Consider the following 13,791-nt stretch of genomic DNA (forward strand, 5'->3'; position numbering starts at 1 on the left):
TTTGGCAACACTCTACTCGCATATAAGCTGAACTGGATCACATGATGGTCTCTGTTCCCCAAGGATTCTGCAACTCTGACATCTCACACCAGGTCCTGGGCACCACTCAGGATTAAGTCCAAGGTTGCCTTCTCTCTGGTTGATCCCGCAACCAACTGTGGCACAGTAATTTAGCATGTCTAGAAATCTGGCCTCTTTCATTACCTGAATGTAAATTTATCCAGTCTATGTGTGGGTAATTAAAGTCATCCATTACTACAGCTCTTCCCCTCTTTCACACCTCTCTGATTTGCTTCTCCAACTCCAGGTCAATCTCAACATTTTGATCTGGAGGGCAATAGCACAGCCCTAGTAACACTTTTCCTTTCAGTCCTCGTTTTGTCACCCATAATGATTCTGTGGATGACTCTGATCCCCCTAGGCTTTCTAGCTTGTTGGATTCTATCACTTCTTTAATATACAGTGCTAGTCCACCACCAATCTGCCCCTCCTTGTCCTTTCTGTCGAGTTCATATCAAAAAGTAAGTGTCCTATTGCTTCTTACAATTACACCAAGTTTCCATTATGCCCACTATATCTATGTTTTATTTAGAAACCAAGCATTCCAGCTTGCCAATCTTGGCTCGGAGGCTTCTGGCATTGGTATATAGACACCTGTACGTCAAGTCTCTTACCTGGTGTTGGTGTGTGCTATCTCCCTTATTGTCATCTGACCAGATGTTCTCTGCTCTACTCCTGGTTCTACTCTATCCTCTTCTGGTTTATATGAAACAATTGCACCCTCACACCTTAGAGGATTTTGCTTGCCAAACCAGATACCACCCAGTTCCTGTAGGCAATCCCCAAGGCTTCATTTTAAAAGCTGTTCTTTTTAATTTTAAGTGCCAGCAGTCTGGTTCTATCTTGGTTGAAGTAGAGCCCGTTACTTTTGAAAAGGCTTTGCTTGCCCCAAAATGTATCACAGTGCCTAACGAATCTAAACGCCTCCTCCTGGCACCACTGTCTCATCCATGCAGTGAGATCCCCTCAGCTCTGCCTGTCTTGCTGGCCCCGTGCATGGAACTGGTAGCACTTTAGAGAACAATACCCTGGGGGTCCTGGACTTCAATCTGCTACCAAGCAACCTAAATTTGGCATCCAGGAGCCCCTGACTGCATTTCCCAACATTGTTGGTGCCAATGTGCACCATGACAGCTGCTTCCTCCCCAGCACTGCTTAACAGCCTATATAGATGCAGTGTGATGTCTACAACCTTGCCAGGCAGGCAAGTCACAGTGTGGTCTACTAGGTCACAAACACGTCTCTCTATGTCCCTAATGATCAAATCACCCAAGGAGGAGTATCCTGTGAGAGAGAATATGGGCACATCTCCCAAGGAAGGGGTCCATGCTAAGAGTGTGTTTCCTTCTTCCTCAGACTGATGTCCTCCTTCCCTGAGACCTTCATTCTCCATGAGGCTCCATCAGCCTGGGAGTAGGATGCCTGTAAGTTCTCATCAACACACCTCTCTGCCTCCTTGAACTTCTCCAGGTCAGCCACCTTGGTCAGCCTTCTTGTTCTGCCCCTCAGGCAGATAGTCATACATGGAACACTCCATGCAATACATAGGGAAGCACCCTCTTCTCTGCTTGCATTTTACCTTCGTAACTGGTATGACGGGCTATTTAGAATTTATAGAGCTTGTTCACTTGAAAGCTAAATCAAGGTGAAGTTGTCAGCTGAGTACAGGGTTTTAAGCTCTGTCTTCCAATAAAATTACAAGTGGGTAGTACTCACCTCGTTATGATGAGTGTCTCCTCTGTGATGAGAGGAACCACTTGTGTGCCTCTCCACACAGTTCCCCACCTCCTTCAATATCTGTTTGTAAACCCCTGTTAGCAAAGCTACCCTGGTCTGAGTCTCGTCTTGTCATAAGCTCCTTCTGAACCGAGGAAACTCAGGAATGTGGCCCTTCCCTGCAGCTGTATGACTCACTTGCAGCTAATCCCCACCCACTGTCTCTCTATAGTACAACTGAAACTGAAACTAATCAGCCAGAAATCAAACTCTAGGAAAGCCTAGCCCTAAACAAGTTTACCTTGTCCTTTTCCTTGTTGATTTATTTATTGTCTTGCTTGCTTGCTTGCTTGCTTGTTGTTCCTTCAAAGAAATCAAACTTGTTACCTGCTCTGGTCCGAGTCTTGTCTTGTCAAGAGCTCCTTCCAAACTTCCTGCGCAACATGTATCCATGAGGTTCCTCTTCTGCTAACAATAGGACAGCTTTCTAGAGCACTTCAACCACAAAAGGACTTTCTACCAGTACCACTTGTATGAGAATTGTTAAGTGTGGAAAAGTATCAACTTCTTCAGTACTGCAGGTATACTTGCCCTTTAACATCAAATGCAAAATACAACCCGCTCCACTTTTTCAAAGAGCAAACTGATATTAATGACACCAAGGTAAGCCACACAAAGCTCTCACCTTCTCTATTCTTACTGTGCTTGTATCTTCCTCTACTTCATACAGAGCACCCAAGCATTCTTTCACAGAGGTGTTATAGAAACTTGATCCAAATGCTTTTGATAAAAGCATACTTCAAAAGTAGTATTACTGAAATTGTAGCTATGGTTGAGATCCACCTCCTGCCATGTGAGCAGAAAGCACTTCCATGCATGAATGGGAGAAGAAGAGCCATTTCCTTCAGCAAGCAGCCCCTTGTCCTTATGCAATACCACTCAAAAGTTAGGAAGAGGGGGCTTTTCAGGGGACTGCCACTGTAAGCATTAGTTGAAAAGCCCACACAAACCACCAGAATTCCATGCACAGCAGTCTGAATCCTGATCTATATATTTTGTTATCAATTTGGTCCTTTCAATTGGAAGATTTACTTCCCCCTCAATCACCAATTTTAGCATAAGGAAATTTCCATTCTTGATACTTGGCTTGGACCCTGAGAATTGCAAGCAGAATTCAGCTCCCAGAATCGGATTTTCATATTTCCTGCTGTGTCTCTAAGTTTCCACCCAAATCCACTCCCGAAAGAGTTACTGGACCTCCATGGAGTTATGCAGTATGGGTGTCTGCAGCTGTGGCGGAATGAGCAGACACTGTACCTCACATGCCTTTTGCTCATGCTAGGCCTTAGATGAACCCAAGCCAATGTCTATGATGGCACTATGAATGCATGACATACTTTTAGAAGCACCTTAATTCATCAGCAACATGTTATCAAGTTACTAATGATCCATGACAAAAGATCCAAAAGGCCACAAAGGCAGAACCATTCAAACAGAGGCTCCCCACACAATTACTTGCACAAAACAGACTTCAGGTGCCTTGAACAGAAAATAGATGCACGTACAGGGAGTATTTTATTTTTAATTATCCCATGCTTTTCTAGCAAGACGTTTGTGACCCAAAGCAGCTTACCTTTCTAAGAACACAGCACTGGAATAACATGTGTGAAAAACAGTAACTCAAGTTAACACAAGCAAGGTCACATGACAGGGGAGGGGGCGGTGTGGGGCAGAGGAGAGAGGTAACTAGCCAACAATGCCTGCAAGAAAATTCCCCTCCTTGTACCAAACATGGAGATCAGCCAGGTCTTGAGTAGGAGTGAGGCCCAGTAACCAAATCCGGAACAGGGAACAGTGAAGTTTAAGACTAACCTCAGGCTCTTAGATGGATTTTTATAGGTCTTTAATCTCAGAGGCCAGTAACAAACAATACATAGCTACACTACACAGGAAACAGTTCTAATCCACAAAGGTATTATTTCCCTCCTTTGTTCTATAAGATGGAGCAGTTTGTTGCAATCCTTTTTCATTTCCACTGTTTTACATCTTTTTATACAGCCACACTGATCCTACACAACAGGAATAGAAGAATTAAGCAGCTATCACCTCCATTATCACCCTTCCATTCCACTTGCAAAGTGAAGCTTCTACAGGGGAGGATAAATATTTCATGCTAAATCTGGGCCCACCAAAAGCTACCCAAAGAACTATGGCATTGACACGAAATTATAATGGTAGAAACCTTAAGGTGTTTTATCTTCAACTACCTTGCCAGAGTGAAATACTGTCCTAGTGAAGAACCAGACATATGACATTAAGCATCACCAACTAACTGGTTGTAAAGGCCATTTAAAACCACTACTCTAGTATGTGTGCTGCAGATATTTGGAACCAAAAATTCTGCTGCACATACAGAAGGCACTTCTAGTTGCAGCCCTCTACAATACCTAAAAGCGGCTCTGTAGAGTTTCTTGACCATCTGGAACCGGTTTACAAGTGACATGAAGAAGTGTAGATGGGGAGGGAAATTAGTAATCCCTCTCTGAACAAACAGAAGTGCCTTCCACAGTCAACAGTAGTAACCAAGAAAAGGAATGACAAATTAACGAAACACCAGTTGCATCAAAGTCATACTGGGCATCTCATGCCGTTCTTTCCCTCTCTCTGGTTCCATTCCCAAAAAGCATCAATGTGGTCCTGGCAAGCATTCTACCATATTGGTCTCCACTGACTGTACTGTATGGGTGAAGACAAGAGGGTGCACAACGAAATAAAGTTTTAACAAAACAAGCTCTTAAAGTGATTTACCCAGGGTGGGGGCAGTTTCCTGTTCCCAAATGGGCTCATAGTCTAAAAAGAAAGTCAAAATGGACTGCACAACAACCAATGGAGGGACATTGTGCTGGGGTTGAATAGGAACAGTGCTCTCACCATGCTAAAATAACAGACAGTCATGACTTTAAAATGGGCCTCTTTTGCCCAGTTAGCAGGGGAGATATGCTCCCTTATGTATCTTTTCTCCAGACTCTTGCACTTCCAGAGGCTACTACCATCAGTTTGATGACCAGCTTGTCTCCCTAGAATTTGTTCTAAATTTTGATTTATAAGCAAGTAATGCAAGTGTAAACTGCATTCAGTATTTTACAAGACACTTTTTAAAAAAAATTCAACTTGTATTATGTTTTTCAGGCCACTTCTGCTTTGAGTCACTATCATGAACCCCAGGATGACTTCAAAGAAAAGCAGTAAGAACTGCATTCCCTGAAGACTTCTTGCATGTCACTCAGATTTTATCCCCTAGAGCTTTTACATTTTGTGTAATTTGATCCCCATCACCCACCACCAAGATTAGAAAAAGATGTAACAATATTCTAGAAACCCAAGAACCACCTTATGTGTACCATGGGACATGTACAAGCCCCACATAAAGATGAGGGGGGAAATAATAATGTTTTTCCAGATCAGAGTTAATCTTGCATAATATATCACTGTCTCAACTGTTAAACGGTAGAAGTTTACTGAAGGACAAAATTACATTTTCATTTAATATTACACTGCTAAATTGTAGCTGCCTGGATAATGAAAAAGGAGTATCTTCTATAAGAAAAAAAAGTGGTACGAATGAAAGTTTCTCTTGGTTCTCTGTCAAGGTCTACCTTTTATCTTCCTTTCTTTTTTTTTTTAAAGCTGTGCTTAAAATCAGTTATCTACATGCTAATCACATCTCATCATTATTATTCCTGTAATAATGAACTGTTTGAGAATACCATTAACTAGAGAAGTTTTAGTTACCTGGTGAGTATGTAAGCTCCTATTTTGTTCCTTTTTGGCCTTCAGCATAACTTTTCCAAGATTTAGAACCAATATTCATACCAGCACTTAAAAAATAAAATTACTCTCTACAATGATTACAAGATACACTAAACTACATACTATGTTCTTGTGGGGCTGAAAGAAGATCAAGTATTACAACCATATAAATAACTGGTACACAAATTATTATGAATAAGGATTTGGGGGAGGGATACAAGAAGGAGAAAGAGAAATTGCCACACTTGGATGCATGATGTTCAACAACCATCATCACATAGCTATCTGTATAATTGGCTTGGTGGTTCTAAATCCTAATTCCTGGAAACAGTCATCTTAATGCAAAATCTGAATGATTCATATCCAAACGGAACTACATCAAGATAATCATATTATGCACTAACCTGCAGACACGGGCAGGAAAATACAATTTTTGCCACGACCGACAGAGGTATTTGGAGTGATCAATTACACGAATCCAGTCCAGTTCATCCATGGACACCTCAATATAATAGGAGTAAGACCTTTGAACAGCAAATATATTTTTTTAAAAATATCCATATAGCAAATTCACACGCACAATATATTTTATAACTCTTAATGGCTGACTACATTAAGGTCATCCGAACTCCACAGAACAACATTAAGCTAAAATGTCCAGTGAACTACACTTTTAGTAGCAATATAAACTGTATTCATTTTTAAAACACACCAAGGCTGCAGTTCCCACAGATATTATTTGCATCACAGGTACATCAGAAACTGAAATTTAATTACATGCTAAAATACTTTGAGATTTTTAATAGCAAGCTTCACAATCTAATCAAGTGAAGCCATCTTCCTTGATGGAACATTAAATGCCAACATTAACACACCCAAGTCATAAAAATATCATCTTTATTCCACTTTCATGGGCTAAGTTTAAATCTGAGCCACAGTAGTTATTTCTATTGCAATATCTTCAAGTAATCCTAAGTGAGACTTAGCAGACCATAAACAGCACATAATGAAGAGAGTGAAATTCCTGGAAAATCTGCGGTCATACCTTCCATGAAAGGAGGTCACTCAGGGAGCTGCTCTAGGGAGGAAGCAGCAGGGAAGGTTACTTCCACATTGTGCCATTGTACCTGTGCTACTTGGGATACAACCCATTATTATTATGATATACACACACACACACACACACACACACAAGAGAACCTCGTTATTCGCAGAACCACTATTTGTGTATCCGCAGGTTGTCTAATAGACATAGACACCTGTTTCCAGTATTCAGAGAGACGAAAGAATTAAAATGCACATATCCATGGTTCTGTGGTCACTTCTGCCCACCGTTTTGTTCAAAGGAGTGATTTTGTGGCTCGTTTTGAAAATCATCAGACTTTTCCCCATGATTTTTTGCAGTTTTGGGGGGCATTTTGGGGGCATTCGTGGGCATATGTAGACCCTGCACAGAATGCCACAAAGGGGTTTTTTTGCCCTTTTTTATGTACTTTCCCCTCCATCCTGGAACCTAACCCTCCTTTCCCTTTATCAGTAATGCCTCATTACTTGCGGTTCCGTTAACCACAGTAGTAGGCGAGGAACAGAACCCCTGAAAATAATGAGGTTCTCCTGCAAATAATGAGGTTCCCCTTTTAAAAAAAAGGTTCTCAAGTGGTTTAACTTAGGGGGAAATGGAAAAGATGGTTCCCTGTCCCAAAAGTGGTTCACAAACACACACAAAGGAAAAAGTAGCAAACAGTCACTACTTTGGGATTCATAGAGAAAATTGCTATTCCCATGCTAAATATATATTTTTAAAAATCACAACTTAAAATGGTACTCTTTGCTCGGTTGACGGAGGTCTCTTGATTTAATCCACTGTATCCAAGACATCTCTCTTTTTACCTGATCCTACAAATTAATTATTCTGACATTAGATACTAGACATCTGCAATGGGCATGGTACGTTATTCTTGTTTTCCTTTTTGTACAAGTTCCTACTGTTAAGTAAACAGACATTCCATCTGTTACGAGATAGATAGGTATGCGTACATATGTATATACATGCAATAGTTTAGCACATTTTGAAGCACTCTCATAGGATGTTGAAAAAGATAAATTTTTCTTCTTAACTCCAGAAGTTATGGCTGCAATTCTAAGTAGGGACAGTACCAAAGAACACTGCCACAGAAAAATAAAGTTATCTGACAGGAACTTGTCTTGATCCTAGCTTTTCCTGCAGCACTGTAGGAGAAAGCCTGGTTTCTTAAACAAGAAGACATTTAACAGAAATTAACTCAATACCACAACTTCAAGGTAGCTTAACCTGGTCTAATGGATTTCCTTGCAAGCAGACTGAACCTACCTGCTATCACGGTCCCATAGCAGTATTCTTATGTGGTTGATTATAGATGGCTGACCTAATTTAATTTCAATACCAGAACGGCAATCATCATCAATGGGGTGTCGGGAAAATCCATGATCCAAATCATAGTTTTGTGTGTCTCCATCTAACAACGCAGATTTCAATTCTCCTTTAACTACTTGGGCTCCATACTTCATTGTGGCAATGTTTTCACCTGGTACTAAAAGGGAAAAAATTTTTTAATTGTGCTTTTCCTACACAAAAAGAACCAATCAACTGCAGGACTTTACCAAGTCATCCTTCCTATATAACCAAGCGTTCATCGCCTGGACAAAGCCACTGCCTTTCTTGTAATTTTCTTGAAAGTTTGCCTATTTTCTCCAAACAAAAAAGGCAATTGTTTCAAAATATTAGCAAAGTGGGCACCTTTCTACTTGCAACTAATTCACTTGAGAGCAACGTCATGCACCATAGTCATGACTGACTGGATTTCAGCCAAACTTGGCTCCGGCTAACTTCTGTTGGATTGTGCTCATACTGTTCAAAAAGGTATTTCTGCTGTTGCTCATAATGTTGTATTTATAAAAGATGTATAGAGTGTCAATTCTGTAAACAAAACATCAAGTTAAGTCTAAGATTATATAATAAGCCCATCAGAAATCCTCCTAGTGGTAGCAGTCATAGAGAACAGGAAGGAAAAGAAAACTGCCATATTAATTAAGACTTGTAAAAGCTAAAGTTCAAGGAGTTGCAATGTTTCAGAAATAATTGGGATGGAACATATTTTAAAGAGTCCTTTAAAGACAAACAATGGATAGCATCTAGACTAGTACTTCTATTAATGGAACAAGTTCCACTTGTGCAATAAGGAGATGATGTTCTCCAAACCCACCTCCTTTCTTCTACTGTCCTCTGCAGCTACCAAAAATCTTTTCCTGAAGGTCCCCCAACCCTTCAGGACTATGGATGTGCACAGAACCAGGCAGGGGTAGCTTGATAGCCTGTGGGGGGTCTCACTTTAAGGGTGGGGGAGGGTGCACTTACCCCTCCCTCCGCTTTCCGCCTGCCAGTGCCCGGTATTTTAAACGTCCTATGGGGCAGCAATGTACTTCCCTGCCGCCCCGTTTACTCTTCGGCTGGAAATAGCTGGCGCATGTGCCATCATCTCTCCTCCTTGTGCAAACTGAACTTATTCCATTCAGAAAAATACTAGTCTGGATGCTACCCACTGAGTACAAATGCTATGCTATTCAACTAATTAACTAGAAACAAATTAATTCACAGAAAGTGGTGCTATATCAGAGGGTTAAGATTCTGAAGAATGAACAAGTATAGAGGCCAAGCATTTCTGCTAATAAATATTAACTTAGAATCAACTGATAGGCCAAGGCAACTTTTAGTTACAGAAACACACATAAAATGAACCCATTGCAAGTTCGGAAACATTGAGGCTTACTTAACATGCCCCTGTAGTTGAGGTCCATGTCCCGACTTTCAGAACGAACTTTAATGGCATCCAGAATGGCATCAGGTGACAGCAATCCAGAAGGCCTTACAACATTTAAAAGCTCTGTCAAGCTCATTAGTGGCAATCTTACTGCCTGCATAATTTCAGCATGATTTTCCTTGGGGTTGTGTTTACACCAATTTATCAAGGCTTGGAAAATATCCTTTTCAGGAGCAGCAAATGAATCCCTCAATACAATACTGAGAAGAGCTGGCTAAAAAGTAAGAGAAAACACACATTAAAATAGAACTAAATTATAACAACTTTAAACACACAGTAGTTAATTCTAAAGTCAACTTAAGTGGTGCAGTGGGGAAAAGTATGACTAACAAGCAGAGGGTTAGAACATAAGAACAGCCCTGCCGGATAAGGCCCATGGCCCATCTAGTCCAACTTCCTGTTTCACACAGTGGCCCACCAGATGATGCTGGAAGCCTACAGGCAGGAGTTGAGATGCCCTCTCTCCTGCTGTTATTCCCCTGGAACTGGTGTCCAGAGGCATCCTGCCTCTGAGCTGGAGGTGGCCTATAGCCCTCCAACTAGTAGCTGTCGACAGACCTCTTCTCCATGAAGTTATCCAAACCCCTCTTAAAGCCATCCAGGTTGTTGGCTGTCACCACATCTTGTGGCAGAGAATTCCACAAATTGATAATGCGTTGTGTGAAAAAGTGCTTCTGTTGGTTAGTCCTAAATTTCATGACAATCAATTTCATGGGATGACCCCTGGTTCTGGTGTTATGTGAGAAGGAGAAAAAGTTGCCGGTTCAAATCCCCACTGGTACTATATCGGGCAGCAGCAATATAAGAAGATGCTGAAAGGCATCATCTCATACTGCGCGGGAGGAGGCAATGGTAAACCCCTCCTGTAACCTACCAAAGAAAACCACAGGGCTCTGTGGGTGTCAGGAATCGAAATCAACTTGACGGCACACTTCACCTTTACCTAGTTAATTCTAAACCATAAATATCTAAACTTGTCCTTTCATTTTACAATTCTGTAAAATAGCTAGGCCTAAATTTACTCAAAGACAAATGAATACAGAAGTTCTTCAAAAAGTTTGACCCTTGCTATAAAAATCAAAACAAGCAGTTTTGTGTAACCACGCAGGGATTTAAAATTCTACTAGAAGAGAGTTGCTTTATTCTCCACTCACAACTAAGATGCAACTATTGTAGTATAGTACCATCTCATGGATAAAGTCCTCGAGTTATGAACAAAGTTGTTTTTCACACTATTATTATTATTATTATTAGACAGTCACTAAATATAAAATGTAAAATAAATAAATAAATAGTAATAATTATTATCACTACTGCTATTTGTGAAGTACCTAACACTAGCTGCTGTACTAAATGCATAAAAATATACAATGCCTATCCAATGGGGTTATGTTCTAATTTAGAAATAAAAACTAAAAACAACTCAAAACTAGGAGAACTTCATTCGATACACCTGAAAGAAATAAAACCTTAAGGAATTTTCAAAAAATGATAAACTCAACTAATACCAGCTGGTAAAATGTTCCATATATAAAGAACAGTAGGATGGGGGGGGAGAGGAAATGACAGTAAGTAGAAGGAAACGTAGAGGCAACAAGATAAACAACAAAGCAGAAGACAAAAAAGCCAGGAGAGTTAAGAGAATGGATAAATGCAGTGAAGAGAAAGCACAAGTGGAGAAACATATTTATATGCAGAACAATGTGAGTGCAAAAAGCAACACAGGAAAAGAGAAGCTTAAAATGAGATCAATTTTTGAAAAACAGAATGATTTAACTGAAGATGGAACGTAAGAAGTTATTATGAGCATAAGTGTATAGCAAAGAAATTAGACATCAAATTAGACAGACATTGGAACATGAAACATTGTCCATTCATTAGCAACAGACATGACAGATTAATAAGAACAAACAAGTTACTTTTTGGACTAGCCCCAAAGTAAAGATATATCCAGCAATACTTGCAAAAAGTCATATTCTCTTTGTATTCTTTTTGTAGTAGAATCTAAATAGAGGAACTTCTGTTTTTTCAGTTGACTCAGTTTTACTGGTGGCAACTACTGCTAGCATAGTCCTTCCTTAGCTCAGGAGCTAGCCTGATGTAGCTGAACACGCAGGGCCAATCCTAAATCCCAGGTGGTAGACCCAATTGATAGACCATCCTGAAATCTTTCCTGGCTCCTTCTTCAAGGGCCTCTGGAAGACCATAAACTTTGGCGCCAGATTTTGACATCTGCCCAAGACAGCTTATTTGAGCAACAGTAAGTACTGAAGCTGCAGTCGTGTAGGGCACCACTAGCCTCTCAACCCAGATAGAATGGAAACTGGAGCAGGAAAACAGTTCTTCCAAATTCACAAATTGGTAGAATCTAAGCACTATGAGCAACAGCTTAAAGTGTGCCTCCTATTGTAACTTCATAGTTTTCACAGAATTTCATAGTTTCCTACACATAAATAATCTTTATGCGTCAGACAAAGTTGCAGAGTCTGACACCTCTAATATGACATTGTCTTTAAAAAAATTATTTTCTGAACTGCTAGCTTGTGCTTCACATCAAAAATCATTGTTTCAGGCAGTAAATTAACCATCGTATAAAGGATTCAAAATAATTATTTCTTGGCCTAAGTGATTTTATTAGCCTGTCTTCTTGGGCTTCTGTTTTAGGTTTTGGTACCATATTGATTCAATAGCAACAGCTTTTCTTATCTAATCATGTCTTTTCTATAATTGCTTTTCCATTTTGATAGATTATAATTACTGCACTACATGTTGTCAGCTGTGACTCATTCCTTTTAAAAGATCTGGATGTATTAAAAATTGGAATACCATTCTAATGACCAAACAATTCTCCAGGACACAGCTCCGATCAAGAACTTTTCATTTATTTGCCACTAAGACAATTACGTCTATTCACAGATAAAAAGCACTCTCCTTTACAATAAAAGTGCAACTTATTTTCATCCTTAAGAGTTGGCTACTTTGTTCTTCTCATCCTAGAGATATCAGTAGTACACTGACATATTAACTGCTTAAAGTAATAGCCTAGATTTTCTATCTGAAGAGGGCCAAATTATCCCACCCTCAAGTAAAAAACTAAGACACTTATGGATCTCACAAAGCATTTGTTCCCATTCAGAAGAGAAAACAAGTGAATGTGAAGCGATTGAGAAGGTTGGTATTTTTATAAAAAGTTTATAGAGATACTTAAGGTAGCTTTCTAAGATATGCTTTTAAGCACCATTTATATCCCAACTGAAAATTTGAACCTAGAGTAGCATTATCAATTCTGTCAATTCCACATTTACACCTAATTCAACAAATGTCAAAAAGCAATATAGGAGGTTAAGTGTATATATGTATGGAATAGTATTTATTGTAGTGTCTCTCTCCTTAAGTCTTTTAAACAACAGTCATTAGCTGCCCTTACCTTCCAGATCAGATGAGATACAACCCTAATGAAATAAATTTACCATACAAAGCAAAAATAAACTACTACATCAAGAGTTGTGCAAAACAGCAATATGTGCTTTTTTTGAATAAATGTTCATTTTTCAATAAATGTGCAGTTTCAGAAAGTTTGGCTGGCAGGGACTTGTAGGTAAATGAGGATAATTGGAGATACATAAAGACAGGAATATGACTGGCACAGGGCATGGAACAAATCCACTTCCTGAACACAGGAGTCTTTTTCAGTTACTGTCTTTATATTTTCAACAACAGTTCTGTGAATGTAAGAGGCTTATTGCAGGATTGGGGAAGGGGACAGATTGGGGCACAATAACAGCAGCCATGACAACCCCACTGAGAAAAAATAATAGTCAGTCTTGTGAGAGATAAGTGTAGGACAATGCTCGGAAGTCTTGAAAGACTGAGAAAGAAGAGAAGACATATGCAGCCCTTTATCAGGGAAAGCAAAAGCACCACTGGTGAAGGATCCCTGTGGACTCAAAGAGAAGAGACTCATGGGAGAACAGCAACTATCTTAATGAAGTAACAATTACCACCTCTCGTCAAAGACTTTGCACTTTCCCAAGGAAGCTCCACCCCAGCTGTCATTCCAGATATACAAATAGTGACCATGGAAGCTGAACATGTAGTCATATATACTTTGTTTTAACTTAGTTTTTAATCTGTGTTTTATTGTAAACCACCCAGAGACTTGAGTTTTGGGTGGTATACAAATATGCTAAACAAACAAATAGCAAGCAAGCAAACAGCATGCAGCATGTGTGAAAGTATTCTATGAATTCTTCATATGTTCAACATGTTCAAAATCCTGAGAATCAGTCATATATATTACACACACACACAAAATATAAAGAAACCCTGGAAGCTAAACAACTGATAC

The 13,791-nt window shown here is 39.7% G+C and overlaps 1 protein-coding gene and 1 long non-coding RNA gene across 3 annotated transcripts in view; one reads left to right on the forward strand and one right to left on the reverse strand.

Moving 5' to 3' along the window:
* The window catches only part of BTBD9 (BTB domain containing 9), a 247,791-nt gene that overhangs the window by 232,132 nt on the left and 1,868 nt on the right, over positions 1-13,791 (reverse strand). For both annotated transcript variants that reach the window (XM_053305173.1, XM_053305168.1), the window contains exons 4-6: positions 9,393-9,657; positions 7,937-8,156; positions 5,991-6,110 (exon numbers count right to left, since the gene is read on the reverse strand). In XM_053305173.1, the coding sequence (XP_053161148.1) occupies positions 5,991-6,110; positions 7,937-8,156; positions 9,393-9,657 (605 nt within the window). The remainder of the gene's footprint in view (positions 1-5,990; positions 6,111-7,936; positions 8,157-9,392; positions 9,658-13,791) is intronic.
* On the forward strand, positions 1,351-5,242 carry LOC128349183 (uncharacterized). Its single transcript, XR_008318611.1, has 2 exons — positions 1,351-1,484; positions 4,966-5,242. It is a non-coding gene; the product is annotated as an uncharacterized LOC128349183 (long non-coding RNA).

Source organism: Hemicordylus capensis, chromosome 1 (genome assembly GCF_027244095.1).
Source record: "Hemicordylus capensis ecotype Gifberg chromosome 1, rHemCap1.1.pri, whole genome shotgun sequence".
NCBI lineage: Eukaryota > Metazoa > Chordata > Lepidosauria > Squamata > Cordylidae > Hemicordylus > Hemicordylus capensis.